The sequence below is a fragment of the Trypanosoma rangeli genome (assembly GCF_003719475.1).
Source record: "Trypanosoma rangeli strain AM80 chromosome Unknown Tra_15.4_contig_00214, whole genome shotgun sequence".
Classification (NCBI taxonomy): Eukaryota; Euglenozoa; class Kinetoplastea; order Trypanosomatida; family Trypanosomatidae; genus Trypanosoma; species Trypanosoma rangeli.
In genome coordinates, this window is record NW_021705958.1 from 11,336 (window position 1) to 34,208 (window position 22,873).

Genomic DNA, 22,873 nt, shown 5'->3' on the forward strand with positions numbered 1-22,873 from the left:
CCTGGTCGGCGTTCCATAACTTCGTTGTAACAAAGATTTCCTCGCGCGGGACACCGCACGCAGCAATGCCCTTGCCAACGCTCTTCTCGTTCTTGTAAATGGCGGCAGTGTCCACGTGACGGTATCCGGCCTTGATAGCGCACTTCACGGCATGGACTGTCTCCTCGCCCTCCGCGGATTTCCACACGCCAAGGCCAAGCTGAGGCATGGGGACCCCGTTTGAGAGCTTCACAGACGGCGCGCAAGCCATGTGAGAAGTGTTTCGCTCTTGGGTTGTATTTCTGAGTGTGTTATTTTTCCCAAACGGGCTTCGTTTGCTTTTGGTGTAGTTCTTTGGTTTTGCGTGTTTGTATGCTTTGCTTGAACCGCGACCGTCCTCGCGAAGGGGTGTAGACAAAGATGAAGAAGGAGAAGGAGAAGAAGGAGAAGGAGAAGGAGGAGAAGGAGAAGGAGGAGAAGGAGGAGAAGGAAGAGAGATGGGGATACGTGTGGGGTGCGTAAACCGGCGGCGAAGCACGCACGCACGCATGCGCGCCGACTTCATCGCCCGCTCACCACCAGCCACCAAAAGAGTCAAGCAGACGGGCCGACAGAGAGAAGAGACGGAGCAGCGACAGAAAAAAAAAAAGAGAAAAGAGGCAACCACTGTCTGTCGCCGTCGTCTACACGGTGTTCTCTATAATGTCAGCTGGGTCCGCGTCGAGGCTCGGGAGCGGCTCCTCTGCCCCCTCCCGCGCACTCCTCCTACTCTGCAGCGCGACGCAGCTAAAGTCGTCCGTGATGGTCTCCATCGAACACATGTCCACGCCACACTGCGTTGTGATGTGCAGCGGCACCCGAAGCTCCACCCCCGGAAACGCCTTGGCGACGTAGGTGTGTACCTCCATCAGCTGCTCTCGCGTCTCCCGGACGCACTCCTCCAGAACGTCTATGTGGCAGTCCAGCCACAGTGAGTCGTGCACAAAATTGATCATGAATGCTTTCTGCCCATAAAAGTCCCTCCGCACAAACTGACGAAACACGCGTCCCACCATCATCTGAGCCAGCTCCGCGCCGAAGCCTTGAATGGGATAGTTCTTCACGGGCGGCAGGTTCAGCACCACATCCCGCGTCTTGAAACTCATGCGAATCCCAGTTGGAAGCTCCACGACAAAGTGCGTTGGAAGGCCTGGATTGCCCGCCCGCAACGCAATGGTGCGGACAAGGCGGTGAAACTGCGTGATGCCAGGGTACTCCTCCTCCTCCTTGCGGATGGAGGCCTCGAGATCTTTCACGGGGATGCCGGTTGTCTTGTGCAGCAGCGGAACTCCCGCCCCGTAGAGGCGCTGGAACGAAAACGTCTTGGCAGTCTTGCGCAGCTGCACGTACTCTGCGACACCACGCTTGTAGCCCTCGTAAATCTCACCATAGGCGACACCGCTAAAGAAAGACGCCCGCTTGATGTGAAAGTCGACGCCGCGATTCAGGTCGGACACCAGACGGTTGTCGCCACAGAGAAGCGCTAATACAACAATCTCCAGCTGTGAGTAGTCCAGCTCCACGCAGCGCCCCTTCTCGCCAAAGCGGGAGATAAAAAGACGCCGCAGCGAAGACTTGTCGTCCTTCGGTATGTTCTGGCAGCTGGGGTACGAGCTCGTCGTGCGGGAGGTTGTGGTGGCTGTGAGGTCAATGCACTGTCTTACCCTGCCGTCTGCGTGCAGCACCGACAACCGCCCGCCGGGGTCGGCGTGAAGAAACCGCGCCGCGTTCCGCTCCAGGTGCTGCTTCTCAAGCAACAGCCCCGCCACCCGCAGCTGATGACGCTGCAGTGCCTGCAACGTGTCCTCGTTGAGCGGCTTCTTCTGCAAGGACGCCAGCTGGCGCGGGCTATCGATGACCTGTGACGCCACACCGGGCAGACGCACCACAACACGGTCCCGTCTACGCTGCTCCAGCGGGAGAAAGCAGCCGGTACCAGGGTACACAGCCAACGTTCGCACCGCATGGCTGAAAATCGCGTCGCGCTGCTTCACAGTATCTCGCCCAGCCAAACCCAAGGCGTTGACAAGCACAAACCACAGCATCTTTGCATCCGTATCAGCGCGATGCAGTGCACCCTCGGCCCCAACGTGCAGCCCCTCCACCAGGGAGGAGAGCCGGAGGGAAGTTGTCAAGATCTCAAGTACACCTCGGTCCACGCGAAGCCCCTCCGTAGACCCCTGCAGCTCGCGCTTGAGGGCCTTCAGCAGGGCAAGTGAATCGCAGAAAAGAATACTGTCCATCTCCACCCCCTCGCGCTCAAAGGCGCGACGGAGCAGCGGTTCGTCAAGGGCAAACACATTGTGCCCCACAAGGACGGTGACCTCATTGGGATCACACTGGGCGTCGCCAAGCCGCAAGTACCGCGCAAAGGCACGTGTCACCTCCGGCAGCCGCGGAGCCCCGCACACCATACCGTTCGTGATGTGATGAATTGCCATAGTCTCCTGCGGAATTGACCGCTCCGGATTCACAAGCGAGCTGAAGGACGTCCCCTCGACTGGGTCCCATGCGGCAATCTCAATGATCGCATCCGTTGCAGTATTCAGGCCGGTGGACTCAATGTCAAACACCACGAGTCGGAACGTCCGCAGCCCCGCACTCTCGTCCCTCGCCAGGTACTGCGCCACACGCTGTGGGAGACGCCCCGCAGCCCGCAGCCCCTTCTCGCTTGCAAACCGCTGCAGGTGGACATCCGCCGAGAGAAGCGAGAGGGTGCCGTACCTGTGGCAGAAGTGTATAAGGTTCGAGGTCCATGCGGCGGACTCCAGCACGGTGTCCGTGTACCCAAGTGTGATGCTCCCACCAAACAAAAACGCGCCAAGGTGCTGCAGGGAATTCCAATCAAACATCTTTAGCAGGTCCACAGGCACCTCATTTGGGACGTACAAACTAAGAGCCTTGTCAATGGCCAAAAGGCGATTTCGGATCGCCTGCGCCTGACGTGCCGCCTCCTCCACGTCAATTTGAATACCGGCACTTTCAATGGCCGCCATGGCAAGAAGGGAATCCATACGATGGGCGAGGCATATCACCTGACTCCGTTCACACGATGTTGAGAGCTGCTCCCGAAACACAACGGACAACGCGTCCACGGCGGCCATCAGGTAATGCCGCAGAAACGCAAATGGCAAATCCACCGCGGCGGCCCCGAGCACGGCGGAAGGTGGTGTCATGACGCCGTACTTCAAGGCAACGTCGCGAAAGTTATTGTTGCCTGTCTGGCACCGCTGGGCCTCCAAAATGTACTCTGCCAACATCGTGCACCAGACCCTTCCCCCGCGCTTCAGAAATCGGTGCAGCTCCGGGTCATCCCAGACCAATAGCAGTAGCTGCTTGGCGTCGTGGGAGACAATCACATCAAACTCGTTTAACGAGGGAAGTCTGAAATCGCCTCGTGCGGCGTACTTCGTCCAGGGCTCCACAATGTGTTGATGTGCATCCATCAAGGCGGCAGCCACGACAAAGTTCACTGGGGTGTGCGGGTTCGCCGGACGCGTGTAGGCGGCAAACTCCGTCGCCACGTAGGCAATAAAGAGATGTTTCTTGTACTTCCGCATCTCCGCCTTCTCCTTCGCCACACGACGGCCCAGCGACAAGACACTCAGCCAATTTTCAACCTCAGTGTTAGCCAGAAAAGCTGTGGCCTCTTCAGCACGGTGTGAAACCATCGGTTGTGCCTCGCCCTCTCGCAACCGCTTGCTGTGGTAGCTGCGAAGACTATTCCCAGCCGTGACGTAAATCTCAAAGAGGAAGTCTATGTCAAGGCCTCCGGATACCTCACGAAGTGAGGCCCAAAAACGGGACGGCTCCGACTGGTAGACACTGCGGTACTTGTCACCCAGCTCAGAGGCAAAGACCACCTGGCACTGACGACCGGTTTTTGTCATGGCGGCACGGCAGCGAAGCAGTGTAGGGCGATCTGTGCGATTTGTTGGGAGAAAAATAATGTGTTTTGATTGCTGCTCCAGTATGCACGCCAAAATGTCGGAAAGCATGCCCCGCGCAGCGTACCGTCGCTTGCGTGTGGGATCCCACAGCACAATGTTGAGACCGCGCGAGCCGGACCGCACCAGGTGGATAACAAACACGTCAAAGCGAGGCACAATGAGGCGGTTAATCGTACGGATGGGGTCCTCCTCATCCATGCGGCACGCCAGCGTGCGCAGGTAAACCCAGTGGGCACGAAACCATAGCTCACTGAGCGGCTTGGGGGTGGCCACGGCGTAATTGGCCACCACCTCCCGCAGGGGAGGCGGGTCAGGATCCAGCGCCTCGGCCAGCTCCAGGTTGTCCACGTGCAGCACAGGGATGAGGCCGCTTTGCCGCAGCGCCGCAAGCAGTCGCTGAAAGTGCAACGCAAGCACATCCCGCTCCTTCTTGTGCGCCACAAGCGGGAGCAAAATCATCTGCGTGACGCCGTGTGTGTGCCGCATGAGCTCGTCCGCCACTGGGGACAAATCGATGCCTCCGCTGGAAATGTGTTTCGCACCGTCGCAGTCACGCAGCTCTGCGACTTCGGAGAGTGGTGACCCCACGACGACGACGCGGTCGCGTTCAATAGAAAAGAAATGAAAAAGGTGGGAACGTAAGTCGTACGACACCAGAAAGACGGGAAGCTCCTCGCCGCGGCGCTGCTCCTCCTCCTGCACCCGCACTGCGTGGCTGTCCTGCTGGGTTTCCATACCCTTCACAGCTTGCTCATAGTGCTGCCGCACACTTTCCGCCACGCCGGCATCCAGCAAGATGGGCACGCGAAAGAACTCGGCAAAGGCCTCGGCGTCGTCAGTCAGTGGTGCCGCATTCTGCAGCGCCGTCTGCGTATTGAGAAGCGCTGGGAAACCGAAAGCCCGCCGTAGGCGGCCCCCAACGCTTACCGCATGCACCAATCTACGCATCGGCCCTTCTTCTACTGTGCGTCGGTACTCGCCACCTATGTGGTGTTTTGCCTTCGACTATACGGATGCAGACGCCACCACCACCACCCTGCCCACGACGTTCCCCTTTTTGTTTTCCCCTGTAGCCAGGAAGGCAAAAACACACACAAAAAAAAATAATTGCCGGTATGCGGAAGAAACATGCACACACACAGACACAGACGCACAGGCGAAGGCAAAACAACACGGAACAAAAAGTGAAACAAATGCGTGATGTCAGCCGCAGCAACGGCAGGGAGTGTGGTGGGTGCGACTAGAGCACAGCGCAGGCACGCCACCTCCGTTGCTTCCGCGGACGCTCCTCCGTATTGTCGGACGTGGGACTTGCCCCCCGTGCCTCAGCCACGGTGGACGGCGATGGCGGCGGAGTGGGCGTGGCTGGCGCCATGCAATCCACCACATCTTCCGCCTCCGTCGCAGCCGACAGCCGATCGGCAATTTCCCGCAGGCACGCCAGCGCCGCGCTGATGTCCCTGCACCGAACGGACGCCTCCCCCAAGAACGCGTCCATCTCGTACAGCAGCCCATCGCTGCAGCCAAACAACAGCAACGCAGCAGTGACGACGGTTTCCGTGATGCGTTCGCCTCCCGCTGCATCCGCGCCAAGCTGACGCTCCAGCAGCCTCCGCACATGCCGGGCGCACACATCGAGGAACCATCGCGCAGACTGCATTGTCGTTGCCTCCCAACAAAGAAGAATGACCATCAGGTCCACCACCCGCACCGGCACGCCGGCCGTGCCCTGCTGCAGGGCAAAGAGACCACGCATCAAGTCCCACTCCATATTCTTGCGGCGGATCGCCCCACAAACGCGCTGCACATCCTCGTTGCTCAACACGGTATCCCTGTGGCGGGACTCCTGATCGGTGACGCACAACAGCAGCATCGGCAGCTCCGCCGGGCTGCTGATGTGCTGCCACACCGACAAGAAGATGTCTAGCGGCGTGTGTTGCATGTGTGGGCCCCTTATTGCTGAGGATCAGCAGCGAAGAGAGGAGGTGGGGGATGGTGAAAATAACAGCGACACCAACAGCCTCAGAACGGACAACAAAAGACGAAGACTTTTCTTCGTTGTCTTCTTTGTTCTTGCCACTTTCAATTCGTCTCTTTCTTTCTTTTTCTTTCTTTCAGTTTCACACGCATGTCTCTTCATTTTGTTTTTTTTGTTTTTCGGGTTAAAAACAACGGGCCGCGGGAAGATTACCTGTAAGGTCTGCAAAGTGTGCCCGCAGTCTCCCTTTGCTGTGCGTCGCCACAACACGCGGTGCTCCCACCACAACTTCCCCTTGCACACCACCTTCAGCCCCTGCCCCCAGCAAAGAAATACGGGAGAGAAACCCAAAAAATATATATATATATCAAAAGATACGCATTTATATACTAATCCTCACCGCGTTACACTTCATGGTTTTGTCCCCGTTTCTTTGCTGCCGGGTTGTTGTGCTCCTAGCTGTGCCGTGGCGACCGCCGCCCCTACGTGCTTCATCCGCTCCACTTCCTGCACCGCCTGCAGGTACGCCTGCGCCTCTTCCTGACGTTTCTTTTCGAGCAGCATGGACTGCGCGGTCATACGTCTGCGTATGGCGAAGAGCTCCTTCTGGCGCTGGTAGCACCGGCCCATGCCGTAGAGCGAACCAATGGTGACGGAGAACCAAAAGAAGACGTACATGGTGTGCACCACGGGCAACAGGTGCACGTACGTCACCTCGTCCGTGCTCCGGCGCCACGGCCACGCGTGTCCCCGCACGATCCGCTGGTCATCACCGGAGTAGTCCTCGAGCATCTCCACGTAGTAGTGGTGGAGGCCGTGCTGGGAGACGCTCGCCTCGACGTTGGAGGCTCCCCAGCGCCGCTTGTAGTAGTCTAACGCCATGTTCAACGGTCGCAGCGCCATCCATGAGAGATCGGCGGCGAGGGGGCCCTCGTTCAACGCGTTTTTCCCCGAGAAGAACGACCCCGAAAGAAACTCCTCACGGCGGAAGATCCCACGCACAGTCGCCGTGGCAAATCCCTCGCCGATATACTGCATCAGAAGTGTGCGATGCTTCCCCGCGTCAATCGGAACCCAGCCACGGTTCACCATGACGAACTGCTTCGTCCCAGCAATTTCAAAGGGCGTCACAACAAGAAACCCGCCCTTGCTCTCGTCGTTACTGACTGTCCCCTTGTATGACGGGAGAGCACGGGGGCCCACCAGCACGGAGCCCTCGTTGTCGAGTACCCCATCCAACTTAACAGGAAGGAACTCAAACTGCTCAACAGCCATGTCATTTGGTGGGAGTTCCTGCACGGCGGGCTTCAAGAGATTCTTGTGACTCTCAATCAGCTGCTTCTTCTTCGCGCGCCGGAAGATTTGCCATATACCAGCGTTGAACGACACCACGGCACTCGTTAAAAACATAACGCCCATGTAATCCGGCCTCATGGTTTGGCTTCCGCAGACTACGGTGGAAGCGCTGTAACGAAGCTCAGTCGGTGCAAGAGCTGTATGTCCCGCCCTTTGTCTATTATATATATATTCTGTGTGTGTGTGTGTGTTATTCCGCTTCACCGTATCGTTTTTGTGTAACCAGGCGGAAGCAGACGTTAGCAGCGATGGAAAAAGAGAGAGAGAAAGCAAGCAACAAAAAGGTAAAAAACGGTGAGAGGCCCACGTAATGAGAATGTACACGTCGCTAACCGTCTTTAGCAAAGGCCCCAAACCCTGCACACAAACAAATAAAAGGACGAATGCGTTCAACCGTCTGTATTTGCAGATACGGTTGTGCCAACGCCGGCAGGGTGTACAATATAAGTCTCTGTGTCTGTGTCTGTGCATATCAGTGGTGTATGCGCATGCGTCCACCGAGGCAGAAACAGTCTGGAAGGTGAAGGGTGTCGAAATGCGTTCTTCCTCCTCCTCCCACACCGTCGCACTCAAGATGACTAGGTTCAAGATGCAAGTGTATAAACAAGTCAGTTAAGGAATTGATTTACATGAAGCTGGCACACGCGGTGTGTCTTTCGTCCAACCTCTTTTCTCATGGGGGCTCCGCCTGGTTGCACTGATCGAGGAGATGATTGAGTTCATCATACAATCGCTTCATCTCCACAAAATTGCCGCGGGTCTCCTCAAGGGCGTCGGCGTAAACGGCACACTGGCGCTTAACCCGGGTAAGTTCGTCGTGAAGCTCTAATATTGTCGCCTTTCCGTCCTTCTCCTGAATGAGCTCACGGCAGAGGTCAACCTCCAGCTCCCTGGACCCCTTGCCTATGCCATCGGTGGCGCTGTGCGGCCGCTCCTGGCTCAGCCGCACCCTCAGCTCCGCGTTCTCCTCCCGAAGCTTCGCATTCCGCTCACGGAACCGCTCCACCCCTGACGGCATGGGCTGCTCCATGCTAAGAGAAAAAATAATAAAAAAATAATAATAGAAGGCTGCAGCGGCATGCATGAAATAAGAAGCGGCCCCTGCGCGTCAGGGGAGGAGGAGAACAAACGCGCATGCACAACAAAACGAATGCGCGGGCCACAAGTTATGCGTCACAGCAGCAGGAGCCTACAGCACCCTGCCCGCCAGAAGACACCCCAAAAGGGCAAAAAGTGAAAGAGACGCAAAAACAAAAACAAAACCAAAAAAAAAATATGATAAATACAAAGTCAGGAATGCAGAAAGACTATGTATTCCATCGCCAGCCATGCCCCGCCCCCCTCTTCACCTCCCTCTATCCCCCCACCGCAGACAAACATACACATACACACATAGAAACAGAGAGAGAAAAAAGAAAACAAAAGATGAGGAATAAGCGCGATGGGGGAGAGCAGAGGCCGGAAAAATTTCCTGCGCCACCACGGAGCAAAGCCGGCAGCAAGGCCAGATGGAAAGGAAGCCTTGCATGTCGTACAGCACAAAGCAAAAGCTCCACACTGGGGATTCGTTGAGAGAGAAACTAACAGGTGGCCATCATAAGCAAGAGGAGACGGAAAGGGCAAAATAACAATAAAATAATATTAAAAACAAGAGTGCGCCAAGGGAAATCAATGCGGATTAGGGCACTTACTATTGGTGATCACAAAACGTCGTAAGGCTGCGTTCTCTACGTCCATTTGGTCCGCATAGTTGGACACTAAGCGCAGGTGTTTGGCCATCGCCTGCGTAAGATGGTCCGTTAGTTTAATTCTAGCTACCTTCTGCGTGCAGCCGTAGCGGGCGTAGGGGCACTCACACTCCACGCCCTCCCGCAAGCCGGAGGGGGCCGGTGACGAAGACGTCTCAGCGTCGCTGTCGGTGACCGCGTGGAGGCGTCTTCCTGGCCCTGAATGTTGGACCTCTTTTCCGGCACCCAGGCGTCGCTGCTGCTGCTGCTGCTGCTGCTGCTGGTGCCCCTGCGCCCCGCGATACCCTACATCGGTGGAGGCAGCCGTAGACACCGACGAGTCCGGGCACCGCGGCGATGGGCCGCCCCTGCGATTTGGATTTTTGGGGCAATCCGCCATATGCGCCTCCTGCCGCGCCTTTCTGATGTACCGAAGGCAGAAAACGCACGCAACCCTCCTCATATCACATTCATGTTCATGGGACATCACTGTGTGGCGGGGGAATCGTACCCCACAATAGCGACACTTCTCTTTGCGGGCACCACATTCCGTCAGCGTGTGTTTTTCCAGCCCGCAGCGAATAACGTGGGAGGAGCAAAGAGGGCAACGAACAGGAAGCCTGGCGCAGCGACGATTGTGGCGCGGCAGCTCTGCACGCAATAATCGTTCGTTACAGTGCGGGCATCGCATGGGGAACTGCTTGCATTCTGCAAGGTGCGCCTCAAGCTCCTGTTTTGCCATCTCCTGTCGGCAGTGCGGGCACTCCACGTTCGTGCGCGCACACACATGTTTGTCTCCTGCAAAGATGGGGAGACCACAATTCTGACAGGGCCTGGGGGCCGTGTGTTCCAAGCCCCCGTTTGTCGGTCCCTTCAGCTCCTTGATGCGGTGGGCGTAGCGCAGCGTGTTTAGCGTGTCCTCGCAGTGTCGCTGGCACGGGGAAATGTTGGCAATCACGCACGTTTTGCTTCGACCAACAAAACTCTCGCGCAATATCTGTGTCAACTTCGAGGCGCGGAATGGGATATGCCGCTTGCGCATCGACATGGCGCGAATGCATTCCTTCAGGGCCAAGAGGGACTTGTTAATCTCCGCCCCCTCCCGCCGCATTTTGATGTCGGTGTCAGCCGTATCCGCAGCCCGCTCACTGCCGGCTAAATCCACGAGCGTCATCCTCCCGCAGGAGGTGATGCCCTCGCGATGCGGCAAACGAACTTTGATCTCCAGCACTGCGTGGGAGCGCGAGCTTCGGTCGTTCGCGTGCGTCGTCCCGCTCGCCCGCAGCAACTGGCCCTCTGACATCAGCTCGCTCAGCTCGCGCTCGCCCGCGATGTCTCGTTCCGAGAGGCCGACAATGTGAAGATTGCAGAACTCGTCCTGCAGCATTTTCACCTCCGCGCGCCCGTTGAGGAGGTCAAAGAGTTTCACGCCGTACACTTCGTAAAAACTAGCGGAGAGCGTGCACGACGCGTCGGTTGCAAGGAGCTCCCGCACAATAAAGCCGTAAAGCCCCTGGCACTCCCCAACACGGCCAAGCATTGTGTACGTCTTGCCACTACCTGTCTGCCCAAACGCAAACACGACGGCGCCCCCGCCGTCCTTTACATCCTGCAGCAGCGGGCGGCAGCACGTCTCGTAGACTTCCGCGTTTCCCGCCGTCTCGTCAAAAACGTGGTCGAAGCTGTAGATAGAGGGCTCAATGACGGGGGTCAAGTCCACCTTTGTTTTGGGCTCGTAGACGACCACAGTGGTGGCGGCCTCGCAGCGCACCACATCGTTTTCATCCGCCTCCTTGGACACCAACTTGGGCCGCTTGCGCACAGCTACTACGATTGACCTGACCGCTACGTCACGTGGCGCCAGAGCCATTTAACGCAAGCCTACGCCACAATGTATGCCCGCCAATAAACTAAAAGAGACAAAACAAAAAAAAAGGCAAAATAAAAAAAAAGAATTCGTTGAGATGGCACGTAAAAAGGATTTGGGAGAAAAACGGAGGCACGCACAAAACACACGAGGTCGCACGCCCCGCGGGAGAAGAGGGCTCAAAGAGGTATTGTCCCGCACGCAGCCAGAAGAAAAACAACAGCCGAGAGATAGAGAAGAGGTCTAAAAACAGCGTGCAGATGAGGGTAGGAGGCGGGAGGTCCAAGTTTTTTTCTTTTTTTTTATTCCTTTCGTGTTGCTTGTTTCTCCGTCTTCTTCGGCCTTGGCTCTTGTGGCCGCAACTGCTTGCTTTCCCCTTGCATCACCAACCCGCGCGCACGCACGGGGTCCGCGACCACTACTCGTCCTTGATGGTGTTCTTCGGCTTGGGGCTTTTGGGCACCAAAAACTTGTCGGTCAACGCCCAGCGACGCCTGGACCAGTACGGCCGCCTTTCATCCCACATCTTCACGTGGTCCGAGACAAACGCCTGAGGGTCGTAGGACTCAAACATCGTGTTCGCTTCCAGTGTATCTCCCTCCTGGCGGTTTGCTGTCGCATTCGGGGCCCGCGTGGGGCTCCCCATCCGCTCGTCCACCACGCGCGAGCAGACGGAGCGTGTGGGCGGCGGCCTGCCCTGCTCGTCAACGTCCTCGAGGAATAGGGGGATAGCGGGGTCCCAGTTGCGCTGCTCTGGCGTACCGGGAACACGCGGCAAAAGTCCCTGCGCCGCCTGTCGCTCCACCACCGCCCCGGCACGAATGAGCTGCACGAGCAGGTGGTCCTGGTGGTGCTTAAACGCAAAGCGACGGCCGCTGATGCTGGCGGGTGTGCCGTCGGCAAACTCGAAGTCGGCGATCTCGCGCGTAGGGCCGTACATGCCGGGGCGCCCCCCGTGGCCGTGAAAGAACATCCACTCGGTGTGCGTCTTCCGCATGCGTGGTTTTGGCAGCGGAAACTCAGAGAGGGCGGAGGGGTACTTTGGCGCCTCGCCCGGCGCTGCCCACGGCGGGGCGGCGGTGCCATCGTAGTTCGACCTCGCTTCAGAGAAGGCACGCGTGAAGAACACCGTCGCCGTCACTGGTGCGACCAGCAGCCAACGGACGGTTCGAACACGCATAATGATCTACGCCGGCGACTTCCTACACTGCGACAAGCCACAAAAAAAAAAACACACACACTGCAGTTGCCACGCTGCGCCCCTTGGCGTGACACGGACAGCACAGCTGGCGGCAGCAACACCACCACACCTTCCTCTGCATTTAAAGAAGAGTCTTTTTACTGCAACCCATGCGGTGGCTGTGCCGACATTTTTGTGACGACGCAAGAGTGCCAACCAACCAATCAAACAAACAATAAAAACGACAAACACCTATACACACACACACACAACGAGAGTAAACCCCGACACCCAATTATTACGCTGCGTGCGGCTGACGCCCGACAAGGTCACTTAGCTGCTCCAGCGCCGCCACGCTTACCTCACATTGTACGTCCCGCCCTGCAATGCTACTGAGAGCACAAAATGCACTCACACCAACCGCCGGGTCACGCGACGTGTGACACCAGTGATGCACGACGGCGCGGTGATAAACAAAGGCGGCGTAGTTTAGAAAGTTGTGTCGTAGTCCCCGGATGGAACGCTCAAGCACACTGAGCCCATCCACACAGGCCAGGAGGCATCGCCCGTGCTCGGAGACGGCAAGGGAAAGATGGAGATATACAGGGGCTGCCCGATGCCTCATTGACACCGGCAACGATGGCAGGAGTCGCAACCACGCCCCCAACCGCAGCTTCAGTGGCACGTGCTCACACACCACGACGCACTCCAACACCGTGTTTGTCGCACTACTCTCGGTGGATATGAGCCGTAGAGCGCATTCCCAGTTGACAGGCAGAACCTTTGGAACAAGGTAGCAGAGGAGGCCTGCATCCCCGCGCAGGTACCCTTGCAGACATGTGAGCGCCGTTTCCCACTCGCTGGGCGGCAACGCATCCGCTACCAGCCCAGCCATCTTCACGGTCGCAGGCACCCCCAGCAGCTGCTGAAATTATCGCAATCGCAGTGACTCCTGCCACCTGCCCGCCCTCCGAAGTATTGAATACGTCGTGTAAAAGAGGCGTGAGGACGGGGGGGGGCGTTACGCTGCAGCACTTGACTTGTCAACAGCTGCAGCGCGTAGTGCCACTGCCGATCCACAGAGCGGGAAGAATCCAGCAAGACGAAGAGCAGCTCCGTGCGTGTTTTACTCAGGCGTCCGTTGGTGGCCGCGGGCATGCCTTTCCCAAATCCAATGAGCGCGGGTGCTGTGGTTCCCCATGCCCGTGCACAAAGCCACAATTGAATCGCCTCAAGCGGAAGATCAGCGGAGGGGCAGCACGCCAAAAGTTCCGCTATGGACGCAGAGTGAAGAGGCATCCGCTCAGGCACCGCCTTCTCGACAGTGCAAAGCGCAGCCCGCCCGTGTCCTGCGTTGCAAGCGGCACGAATGAGGAACGGCACCCACGTTGGCTTGCGTTCTGTCGCCACCACCCGTGACGCCTCCACCGACAGTTTGCGCCTCACAAGGGCGGCCAGCTGCTCCCTTACGGAAGTTACCGCGACTGAGGCTCGGTCTGTCGTCAGCCGCGCAATAAGATCCTCAACTGAGGCGTAGGCTTGCCGAGTGGCTGTCGCGGCGCGGGAAACAACACTTGCGTAGCACCGCAGCAAGTCCGGGCGATGACTCATGTGCTCGGCGCCAATAGACAAGAAACGCAGGGCTGCCTCCCACTTTGCCGCGTCAATCTGACGCGGCGATGGGTTCACCTCAGCCTGCAGCGACAGGAGAGTGTCGTCGGCCCACACAAAATCCATGCCGACGGAGAGGGGCGTAGTGCATGGCGCTGCCAGGGCCAAAAAGGCGACATGCAGGTGAGCAATGGAGGGGGGCCCCATACCGTGGAGGCACCTCAGCGCCACAACCCACTGCCTGTTACGCGGTGCAAGGGATGCGAGGCGCGACAGCCATGTGTTGCTCCTTTCCGACAGCTGTGCCGAAAACAAATCAAACATGTCAGCGTGCTCGGGATGCAACATAACCTGCAGCACCTACGCGGCTACATCGCGGTGGCTCTCGAGGTGGTCTAAAACTAACTGAACCAAATACTCGCGGTCCTTGCAGTAACACAGGGTCCACTGAACGACAGGAGCGCTGCTGTCGTCCGCACACAACAACAGCAGACTCCGCGCACTGGTGTGTGAGAGGTCGTCTGCCACCGGCGGATTGGTAGCACCTTGCTGCAAAGCTGCAAACAATGCCTTCACCACCTTGCCTGACTGCGACGCCTGCACAACCAACAGCGGGAAAATGTTTGCGGTAGAAGGCAGTCGATGCATCATCAAAATCGCTCACCCCAATTCGCTGGCACACCGCCAGCCAGGTTGTGGCAGCCTCCACGGAGTCCGACAGACAACGCCACAGATGTGTGCACCACCACCACACCTCCTCCTGCGGAATGACGCTGCCGCAGAACTTCCGAGAAAAAAGGTCCGGACACATAATGGCCTCCGTGCGCAGCAAGGGGGAGGCAACGATAGCAGCGGAGACGGCATCCTGAAGGCGCCTCCGCTCCAGCTCCCCCAACTCTTCTTGGCAACAACGTATCGCAGCTGCGAGGGCATCGTGCAAAACACTCCTGGGTATCGCGTTCAATGCCGCGGCAGGCAACGGCAGCTGGCAGTGGGAACAAGAGTACTCAAGCATCTCGCGATAAAACGGCTCCGACGCGGCGCCCGTTGGCAGCACCTGCGAGAATCACACCGTCCACGGGCTGACACGCATGTACACCGCAGCATCCACGTACCACCGAGCCACGCAATGGTTTGGTAGCCCCTCGGCCCGTAGCGAAAGCAGCGCCACAAGTGCCGGCATTTTCTTTACCGCCCCAATGCACGGCAGAAACCCACACCGCAGCAGAGACGTCCGAGACGCCGCACTTTAGTAACCGTCACCCTCTTGCTCAGCAGTGTCCTCCTCCTTCCCTTCACCATCCGCAGTTTCCAGAAGGAGCGTGCGGATGACTCGGATCTCCACTATTGGCGAACAGCTCACGCGTGCCCAACGCCTGGAGCAGCGGAGCGCCTTCTCAACCCCCCCCCCACCCCCCCCACAGCAAGCATCACCCGAAGGACCGCCTCACACGCCCCCGCCATACGCTGTGCCACCAGTTCGTGCGGGGCGCCGGCCGCCGTAGATTGCGTAAGCGCAGTCAGGATGCATGCAATGGAAGTGTGCCGCTCACGCAGCGCCACCTCACCACGCCGTCCTATCGAATGTGCCGCCAGCGCGTCCGCGTAAAGGCCGATTGCCACCTAGCAGCAGCTGGCGCAACCAACGACTAGCACCCCCCGAAATCGTTTCCGCCGCGGCCCGCGACGAGGTGAGACTCGGCCGCTCCCAGCGCTTGGAGCCGTGGCGTGCGTGGCTGCGAAGCCAACTGCTGGCTGTGCCATGTCCGGCGTGCTTGGTAGATGCGGGCGAAGTTCGCCCCACATGCATGCGCAGCCGTCCAACGGGAACAAACATAAACACCCAGGCGCACACCGGAGAGCCCCTCCACAGAAACGCACGCAGGCAAGCGAGCCACCCCACCAACCTGCACTCAACCAATCACAGCAGCACAAGTGGCGGCTAGTCAGCGGGGAGAAAAGTGAAGACAAAATGAAGCAGGTGGCACAACAAATAAAAATAATAATAATACAAAAACAGGCACACACAAACACACAAAAAAAAACGCGCCACGAGGAGCAGAGCAACAACAACAAGCAGAAACGAAAGTCATTTACGGGGCACCAAATAAGGGGGAAACACGCAAACACTCACTGCATCCAGGCCTTGATGGGTGTGCTGGAGTACAACCGCAGGGCATACTTTGCGTGGGAGGGTTTGGCGGAAGACACCACCAGGAGGTACGTCACGTTTGCCTCCAGCTTGACGGGCGGCAGCGCCACTCCGTAGAGATCGTACGAGCCGGACGACGCGACTCGCTCCATCGTGGCGGCATCCCTCTGGCGGAAAAGGGCCAGGCCGGTGTATACGTCATTCTTCGCGTCGTCACTAAGCAGCAGCAACAGCCGCCCTGTCAGCACGCACGGAACGGCGGCCACGAGGCACACCTTGCCGTTACTACAAAAGTATGCATCGGTTCGCTGCAGCACTGTGGGCACCTCCGCTGCGACCCCGCCCATCAATCGCCCGTGCAGCATCGTCTCTACAAAACCGACACCCTCCGGAGAAATCTCGCGCAACGCATGCGGCTCAGTCGTTTCCACGACGAGTTCAAAGGCTGCAGGCACGCCCTTGTCCCACAGCGTTGGCACAACGGTGTATTCACCCTCAGGCAAAGGCAACGGCATCGCAGCCGCTGCCATCTTCTCATTCGGTTTCTCGCCAAGGAGCCGATTGCGGTCGAGAAAAACGCACCGCCAGAGGCTTGTGTCCACTACGACACCTCCGTGGGCGTACAAAGGGGCATGCAAGACAAGACTACACTCCTCATTGATGGCGCCAATCCGCGGCGACCACTTTACCACCACGTGCGCTGGATTTTGCTCCTTTCGCACAATGTGCAGCTGGGCCGACACGTCCTGGTCCGGAACATGCAGCCGCGCGGAAACCATGGATGGGCTAGACAACGTTAAAAGGTACTGTGGGTTGTACGCAAACGTCTGCAATCCGGTCCTGCCGCCACAACTCACACCCTTCTCCCATCGCCCTTGCTGGACGGTGCAGTGCTTGAGATTTGTCTGTGGAATAAAGTGCATGTAGACCCCGGAGAGGGACGGGGACGCCTCATTCAACTTTACCTGCGGCCACTCTGTGTGCAGTGTGAGCGAAAAACTAAACTCCTCCTTCCATGTGGACGCCGTCCGGCTAACCACGACGAGCAGGTTGCTCGTTCCTGCGGGGCAATTAAAACTCAGTGTATGCTCTGACATGTTCTTGTATAAAACATCGTGCAGCGGTGCAAACCCCGCGTCCAACTCAGTTCCATGCGCCAAACGACGACAGTAACACATCTCAAAACTGCAAGCGGCGCCCAGTTGTTGTGCGATGGAGGGAAACTGCGTCACATCATAGACCTTCACTGCCACGTACGGCACTTTTGGGCTATCTTCCACAAACTGTAACCCAAACTCCCCCACGTTCTTAACATGACGCGCAAAGACAAGGTGCATGCGGGACGACCTCGGTGCGTTGATCACGCCAATGTGAAACTGTGGCATCTGTCCCGTGCTCATTGTGTATGGGAAGCGTCTATGGCATGAGAGCCGCGTTGGCCGTCGCGACATGCCCTCTGGCGTCTTGTACAGCATGTAGGGGTTCCAGCTGAGGGAGCAGCGCGAAAAATGGGTGCAGAGGTCGTTCCATGTGATCCAAAACACGCCTTGTTCCGCCAACACCTCCGTGTATTGTAACTTCGCAAAGAGCGTCCTCGCCGCCGCTCGTCTGTCGCTACGCGAGTACGTTCCCGACCAGGACTCACGCCCCCATGGGTTTTTAAGCTGCAGAAGGCGCTCCCCGTTCACTTCGCGCAGCGTCAGTACAGCGTATGCGTGGGAGGAGGCGAGTTTCAAACTCCGCTCCTCGGCCTCTGGCATTGCCGCCGTACTCACCGTCATAAGAAGAGAGCCGTCTTCGTGTCGCTTGTAGAGTCTCCTCCACTGAAGCTCAGGGTCAAAGTCCTTGGAGGTCAGTGCAACGCTGTCCGGAAGCCACCCAGAAAGCTTGTAGAGATCGCTGCTGCTGCTGCTCCCCGGGAATTCGTAGCTCCCGCCGCAAAGCTTCACAAACGCCTTCTCCATGATAGACACCCACAACTCCGTTTCGTCCTTGCTGTAGGTGCAGAGCAGCCGCCCAGTGCGCGGGGCCGCGGGAAAACGGTCGTCGACGGTAATAAGGCGGGTAATGCCGTTGATGAGCATCTTCACACAGTATTTTCCTTTGGGATTAAGAATGGGGTCGCCGTTGTTGTCCTGTGGGTAAATCACGTTGCTGATGATCTTCCCCTTGGGGAATCGCTGCTGGTAGGCGGCGCAGATAATGAGGCTGCACACCATCGAGCAGTCCCCCACCACTGTTTGCTTCACATTCAGTGGATCAGCACGTCGAATAATGCAAAGATCCATATTGGGTTTAATTTCGCCTATTCGGAGATACTGTGCCCCTTCCGCCCGCTGCGATGCCGCGAGGCGCGGCGTGAAGGGGTCCTCCCAGTGGCCTTCGCAAGGCATAAAGATATTTTCTCTGGCGTAGCCCTCCTGCACATCGTCCCACATCGGCAGCCGAATCGTCTCGGTGAATCCCGAGCGCCGCAAAACCTCCATCTCCGCGGGAAGCATTGGGTTATCCTGCAGGAATCGCGGTTTAAAATGGTCGTAATACTTGCGCCGCAAAAGAACAAGATGTTCCTCAATCCGGTGAAAGTTCCCGGGCTTGTTGTACTCCTTATTCCCCACATCATACGCATGCTGCAGGAGATCCACCGACTGTTTGTACTTTTGCTGCTGCAGCAAATTGGTGGCGATGTCTATGGCCTTTTTAACGATGTCAGAAGCACGCGGAGGGGAAAACGTCACCAAGGAGTGGTCCTGTCGCTGCAGCTGCGGCTGTTCATGTTGAAGTTGCTGCGGTATTGGCATAGCTGCGTGCGCAGGAGCGGGTGGTGGGCGGGCAGCGAAAGCCACCTTGGGGCCTTCCTGCTGCTTTGCTGGCGGGGGTGGTGTTTGTTGTCCCAAATTTTGCGGCTTCGGCTGCGGGTGTTTCTGCTGGTGACCCCGTTGCCGTTCCTCTTCGGCACTCGCCACGCCACGAAGCCGCTGGAGGTGGCGCGCAGCGCCTTGCAGGTGGTCCGTGAGCACCTGCAGCTGCGAGTTGCCCAGAGATTTGTCATCCAGCAACCTGCGGAGCCTGTAAATCGCCAGCGTGAGCCACTCCTCCGCCTCCCGCAACCTCCCCTGCTGTTCGAGCAGCAGGGCGCTCTGGACACACGCCAAGGCCTCCACGCTCATTGCGCCCTTGTCACCCTCCTCCTGCACCTTCAACGCACGCAATCAGCCACTTTATGCCTGTAGGTGCGGTCCCCTGCTCACGGGTTTATCAGAAAAGTCGCTGGGGAAAAGAAACGAAAAAAAGGCCAGCGGCAAGACGTGCACGTATTCAAAGGCAGCAACTCAGCCGCTTCCTTTATTCACCATTACTACCCTTTCCGATCACGCTGATGCACCGCTTCTTCTTTTCTTCTTCTTCCGCTGCGCTCATTCCAGCTCGTTTCCTCGACTTACTCCACGTCAAGCGCCCTGTGAATGACAGGAAAAACAACATCATCAACAAGTGGCTGCCCGGGCTTATAGCTGTGCAATGGCCCGTGTGAATCCCGCGACGCCCACGAGTTCCGCAAACCATCAAAGACGCAACGGTCCGGCATGAGGGTCATGGAGTATTGATAAGGGCAGTTGACGGTGCGAGCTGACGGCGGGATGTAATTCGCCGCCCCGCCGCACAACGTTGGCTGCACCGCGCTTACTGTGTAGTGGTTTGTAAAGATGACGCTGCCGGGCTCAAGTGGCTCCAGCTGCACAACCGGTAATTCCCGCAGTGGCGCAATGTTGCGTATCGCTCGCCCCATGTCAAACACTCCGCCGGCGCGGTAGCGACTAAAGTCACGGCCGTCATCGGTGAACTCCTGCATGACGTGGTGAGAGCCGGGGATGACCAGCACCGGCGCCCGCCCTGCGGCCAGCCCCACAGACACTGTCATGCTGCTGAGGCTTCGGAAGTTTGTTGAGCTGCCGACGAAGTGAAATGGCGTGCTGTTCAAAAACGGGTGGTAGTCGTGCACAGCGTCATCGAAGAGGCGAATGACAATTTCCCCCGCCAACGCCGCCGCGGCCTCGCCAATGGCGGTGCCCAACGCCCCGCCCTCCGGCAGCAGCAGCAGCCGCTGAAGCTCTGGCGAATCCGGCCACACGCGGCACCAACACTTGGACCAATTCTGCAGGTGCTCCAGCGCCCGGTCGAGGTGATACTCGCGCCGCACCTCCATCTCCATCTTCCCGCTGCCCCGGTACCTCTCAAAACTCTCCTTCACGTCCTCGTAGGTGTGCTTGCTGCCCAGCTCCTGGATGCGTTTGTCACTCATCCGCCCGCCACGCTCCTCCTCCTCCTCGGGCACGCAGTTCTTCACGTATTTGAACCTCATGTACTTCGCACGCACCGCCGCCAGCTTCGCATACACGCGATCCACCTCGCGCGTGTTGCGGCACTTCAGCAGTACTTTGCGGTATCGCCGCTCCAACGCCCGTGCCTCATCATGCTGCCGCAGCCGCTCTTGTATTTCCGGCGGAGGCGTTTGGGCACCCAAGTTGGCCGTCGGTTTTGGCTCCATCCGGGCGTCAAAGTCGATGCGGCCGTTATGTTCCTCGTCGATGCCGGGGAACACGCGGGCCCCACGCGCCTCTGCAACGTCGCGACAAGCACGTGCGAGTGTGGCGACGAGGCTGTCCGGGAGTAGCCCCCGCGCCACCACCACCCCCATCTTTCGGTACGTCCGGATGCCGGCGGGGGACAACAGCCCGGCGCGGCCGTTCACGTACAACGGCGCCTGCATGACTCCCCCAGCAAGCACGAGGGCGCGTACACACACAGAGAGAGAAAGAAAGATCGAGAGAGAGCAAGAGAGAGAAAAAGGCATATGCGTGTGTGTATGCGGAAGGGATGCGTCGAGGAGAAGAGGCACATCCGCATCGTGCTACCTGCCACGCCAGCAACTGGTGCCGCGGACAGAGCGGCCGATGAATACACCTCACTCAACTCAAGACCCACAGGGACAAAAGAAAAAAAAAAACAAGTGGCTCACTCTCACCCCCATGCAAGTGCTCTCTCCATCCCTCGCTTCCTCTCTTTCTCTATTTCCGCCCCCACCTCCTACAGCAATGTCGATAGCAAAACAATAACGATAATAAGGGCGTCGGACACCGACCAACCGCGCACGCACCTATGACACAACATAGACGCGACACGCGTTGCTCCACGTCACTCCCATCCAACCGCGTCACAGGTGCACCACCGCCCAGCATGGCGTAAGCTCAACGCGTCTGGTGGTAGTACGTAACTCCGCAAGCGTCGTCGTCCTCCAGCAACGACTACACGTAAACCTCCGCCCAGGCAGAGGTGAAAAAGTACACCCAGCATTGCAACTCCAACGTCTTGGCGCTGTCCATTAAAGTGGAGCTCCCCAACGCCATGTGCGACGCGCCAAAGCCCGCGATGTGCGTTAAGAAATCCACTCCAAGTGCCGGCACAAAAATGCTGCGTCATGTGGCGAGTGCCCCCCCCCCCCCCACAGGACAGAGCCCGTTACATGTTCAAATAGGCAGCGCACCTCAATACCCGCTGCACCCGAGACTTCAACCCGCCCGCCCGCTGCAACAACAGCAGGTGATGTGCGGCAGAAGACCCTGCGGCCGCAACAAGATCGTCCGCTTCCCATGCACGGGCGGGGTCATCGCACGCCACAAAGAAGGTCGCGCGCAGCCTATTGGCCTCTGTTTGAACAGCAACCCCGACGGCCTCGCGGCTCCGTCCAGACGAAAATGCAAAGTCATAAAGAAGTGCGTCACGCAGCTGACCAGAGCACACCGTATGTCCTCCACTTCCTGAAAGCCAACAAGTGTGGCGCGAAAAGAGTTCCATGTCGGGCTGCGCCTCACTTAACCTCGCATCTGCTGCCACCTCGTCAAATGCCCTGAGGCGCCCCGCTCTTCCTCGTACGCTGTCAGTGGCGCCGCCAACGCCAGGGACGGAAACAGAGATGGCGTCGAGGTCAGCGGCGGTTCGTCGTCGTTTCCGAGCCGCCTGCAGTGCTGCAGCAGTTCCTCCTCCGCAAGCCCTAGCGACATCCAGCGCAGGAGCAGCGGCTCCAACGGCTCGTTCATTGCCATCTAAGCCGCAACGGAGGTCACTGCGGCACCAGCGCCCGTCAAAATAAAAATGCATCGAGAATCTTCCGGAAGTGTTTCTGTGCTGCTGTGCTGAAGAACCGCGCCTCCGCGGGGATTTTGTACTTCTTGTAGAGAACGTCAAAAAGTGCCGTCTCGCTCAAGCCGTGCTCAGGCTGCGGCTACACTTTGTCCGCCTCCAACGGGGCGTGTTACTGGTAAAACGATGTCAGACGGCGCCGCTGCTGCGCGGCAGCGTCCCGCTCCTTTGTGTACACCGTCTCCACGTTCGAAAGGAGCTCGCTCTATGCCATGCCGGAGCGCCGCAACTCGCCCCCGCCACCCAGACGCAAGGGCACATGCTCCCGCACGTCCGCCTGAGGCGTTTCTTCTCCGCACCGCTGTAACACAGCCCACTCATGGAGCTCACACTTTGTCCCCCGTCATTGCCCTCGCCAGTGTGAGACTCAAACGAAGGAAATAAAGAAAAAGGAAGGAGGCAGGGAGAAAGCGACGTGAAGGACAATCAGGAGACTTTGCGCACATTCACGCACGCCTCTGCATGCACATACGTACAAAAAGCGTGGATGGCTGTGGTGTCTGATGAAAGGGGCATGAGGAGGACTGCAGTTCATCGAGTGGCCAGTCCGCATAAAAACTAATTTTAAATGTAGGGGGCATTTCCTCTTCGTATTTCCTTTATTTTATCTTCTTTTTGTTGTGTTCGTTTCACTGCTGCTGATGTTTTTGTTTCTTCTCTTCGCTCGTTCAGTGGAAGGAAAAACACATCGGCACGTCTGGACACAACGCACGTCTACCTACATGCCAGACATATATATATATATATATATATATATGTACCTGGTCGCAGCCTCCCCACACACACCCCACGCGCGTCCCTCTAAATCCCGGCTGAGCCAGATGTATTTTTGTCCG

General features: G+C 58.0%; 13 protein-coding genes across 13 annotated transcripts, besides 14 other annotated features; all 13 read right to left on the minus strand.

The window, feature by feature from the left end:
• Position 1: 1 nt before the first annotated feature.
• TraAM80_06106 (prostaglandin f synthase) lies at positions 2 to 544 on the minus strand (the record flags this gene model as incomplete). Its single annotated transcript, XM_029382961.1, has 1 exon — positions 2 to 544. A coding segment is annotated over one exon (543 nt), but the record flags the coding sequence as incomplete, so codon positions are not given.
• Positions 545 to 662: 118 nt separating this feature from the next.
• On the minus strand, positions 663 to 4,916 carry TraAM80_06107 (putative mitochondrial DNA polymerase I protein B; the record flags this gene model as incomplete). The annotated part of the gene is made up of 1 exon (XM_029382962.1): positions 663 to 4,916. The coding sequence occupies one exon, from the start codon at positions 4,914 to 4,916 to the stop codon at positions 663 to 665; it is 4,254 nt and encodes a 1,417-aa protein (XP_029237191.1).
• Positions 4,917 to 5,099: 183 nt separating this feature from the next.
• Positions 5,100 to 5,123: a microsatellite.
• Positions 5,124 to 5,208: 85 nt separating this feature from the next.
• On the minus strand, positions 5,209 to 5,910 carry TraAM80_06108 (uncharacterized protein; the record flags this gene model as incomplete). Its single annotated transcript, XM_029382963.1, has 1 exon — positions 5,209 to 5,910. The coding sequence occupies one exon, from the start codon at positions 5,908 to 5,910 to the stop codon at positions 5,209 to 5,211; it is 702 nt and encodes a 233-aa protein (XP_029237192.1).
• A 108-nt stretch (positions 5,911 to 6,018) lies between these two features.
• Positions 6,019 to 6,084: a microsatellite.
• Positions 6,085 to 6,357: 273 nt separating this feature from the next.
• On the minus strand, positions 6,358 to 7,380 carry TraAM80_06109 (surfeit locus 1 family protein; the record flags this gene model as incomplete). Its single annotated transcript, XM_029382964.1, has 1 exon — positions 6,358 to 7,380. The coding sequence occupies one exon, from the start codon at positions 7,378 to 7,380 to the stop codon at positions 6,358 to 6,360; it is 1,023 nt and encodes a 340-aa protein (XP_029237193.1).
• Positions 7,381 to 7,476: 96 nt separating this feature from the next.
• Positions 7,477 to 7,493: a microsatellite.
• A 482-nt stretch (positions 7,494 to 7,975) lies between these two features.
• On the minus strand, positions 7,976 to 8,332 carry TraAM80_06110 (uncharacterized protein; the record flags this gene model as incomplete). The annotated part of the gene is made up of 1 exon (XM_029382965.1): positions 7,976 to 8,332. One exon carries the CDS (start codon positions 8,330 to 8,332, stop codon positions 7,976 to 7,978), a length of 357 nt encoding a protein of 118 aa, XP_029237194.1.
• Positions 8,333 to 8,341: 9 nt separating this feature from the next.
• Positions 8,342 to 8,365: a microsatellite.
• A 164-nt stretch (positions 8,366 to 8,529) lies between these two features.
• Positions 8,530 to 8,576: a sequence feature (A-rich).
• Positions 8,577 to 8,970: 394 nt separating this feature from the next.
• TraAM80_06111 (putative MCAK-like kinesin) lies at positions 8,971 to 10,899 on the minus strand (the record flags this gene model as incomplete). The annotated part of the gene is made up of 1 exon (XM_029382966.1): positions 8,971 to 10,899. One exon carries the CDS (start codon positions 10,897 to 10,899, stop codon positions 8,971 to 8,973), a length of 1,929 nt encoding a protein of 642 aa, XP_029237195.1.
• Positions 10,900 to 11,184: 285 nt separating this feature from the next.
• Positions 11,185 to 11,224: a microsatellite.
• A 90-nt stretch (positions 11,225 to 11,314) lies between these two features.
• On the minus strand, positions 11,315 to 12,076 carry TraAM80_06112 (uncharacterized protein; the record flags this gene model as incomplete). Its single annotated transcript, XM_029382967.1, has 1 exon — positions 11,315 to 12,076. The coding sequence occupies one exon, from the start codon at positions 12,074 to 12,076 to the stop codon at positions 11,315 to 11,317; it is 762 nt and encodes a 253-aa protein (XP_029237196.1).
• Positions 12,077 to 12,289: 213 nt separating this feature from the next.
• Positions 12,290 to 12,301: a sequence feature (A-rich).
• Positions 12,302 to 12,347: a microsatellite.
• A 27-nt stretch (positions 12,348 to 12,374) lies between these two features.
• On the minus strand, positions 12,375 to 12,971 carry TraAM80_06113 (uncharacterized protein; the record flags this gene model as incomplete). The annotated part of the gene is made up of 1 exon (XM_029382968.1): positions 12,375 to 12,971. One exon carries the CDS (start codon positions 12,969 to 12,971, stop codon positions 12,375 to 12,377), a length of 597 nt encoding a protein of 198 aa, XP_029237197.1.
• Positions 12,972 to 12,973: 2 nt separating this feature from the next.
• On the minus strand, positions 12,974 to 14,011 carry TraAM80_06114 (uncharacterized protein; the record flags this gene model as incomplete). Its single annotated transcript, XM_029382969.1, has 1 exon — positions 12,974 to 14,011. One exon carries the CDS (start codon positions 14,009 to 14,011, stop codon positions 12,974 to 12,976), a length of 1,038 nt encoding a protein of 345 aa, XP_029237198.1.
• Position 14,012: 1 nt separating this feature from the next.
• TraAM80_06115 (uncharacterized protein) lies at positions 14,013 to 14,702 on the minus strand (the record flags this gene model as incomplete). Its single annotated transcript, XM_029382970.1, has 1 exon — positions 14,013 to 14,702. One exon carries the CDS (start codon positions 14,700 to 14,702, stop codon positions 14,013 to 14,015), a length of 690 nt encoding a protein of 229 aa, XP_029237199.1.
• A 386-nt stretch (positions 14,703 to 15,088) lies between these two features.
• Positions 15,089 to 15,107: a microsatellite.
• A 572-nt stretch (positions 15,108 to 15,679) lies between these two features.
• Positions 15,680 to 15,698: a microsatellite.
• Positions 15,699 to 15,733: a sequence feature (A-rich).
• Positions 15,734 to 15,817: 84 nt separating this feature from the next.
• Positions 15,818 to 19,009, minus strand: TraAM80_06116 (calpain protease-like protein; the record flags this gene model as incomplete). The annotated part of the gene is made up of 1 exon (XM_029382971.1): positions 15,818 to 19,009. One exon carries the CDS (start codon positions 19,007 to 19,009, stop codon positions 15,818 to 15,820), a length of 3,192 nt encoding a protein of 1,063 aa, XP_029237200.1.
• Positions 19,010 to 19,226: 217 nt separating this feature from the next.
• Positions 19,227 to 19,247: a microsatellite.
• A 31-nt stretch (positions 19,248 to 19,278) lies between these two features.
• On the minus strand, positions 19,279 to 20,607 carry TraAM80_06117 (putative 40S ribosomal protein S8; the record flags this gene model as incomplete). The annotated part of the gene is made up of 1 exon (XM_029382972.1): positions 19,279 to 20,607. The coding sequence occupies one exon, from the start codon at positions 20,605 to 20,607 to the stop codon at positions 19,279 to 19,281; it is 1,329 nt and encodes a 442-aa protein (XP_029237201.1).
• A 36-nt stretch (positions 20,608 to 20,643) lies between these two features.
• Positions 20,644 to 20,682: a sequence feature (GA-rich).
• Positions 20,683 to 21,356: 674 nt separating this feature from the next.
• On the minus strand, positions 21,357 to 21,995 carry TraAM80_06118 (uncharacterized protein; the record flags this gene model as incomplete). The annotated part of the gene is made up of 1 exon (XM_029382973.1): positions 21,357 to 21,995. The coding sequence occupies one exon, from the start codon at positions 21,993 to 21,995 to the stop codon at positions 21,357 to 21,359; it is 639 nt and encodes a 212-aa protein (XP_029237202.1).
• Positions 21,996 to 22,768: 773 nt separating this feature from the next.
• Positions 22,769 to 22,794: a microsatellite.
• The last annotated feature ends 79 nt before the right edge of the window (positions 22,795 to 22,873 follow it).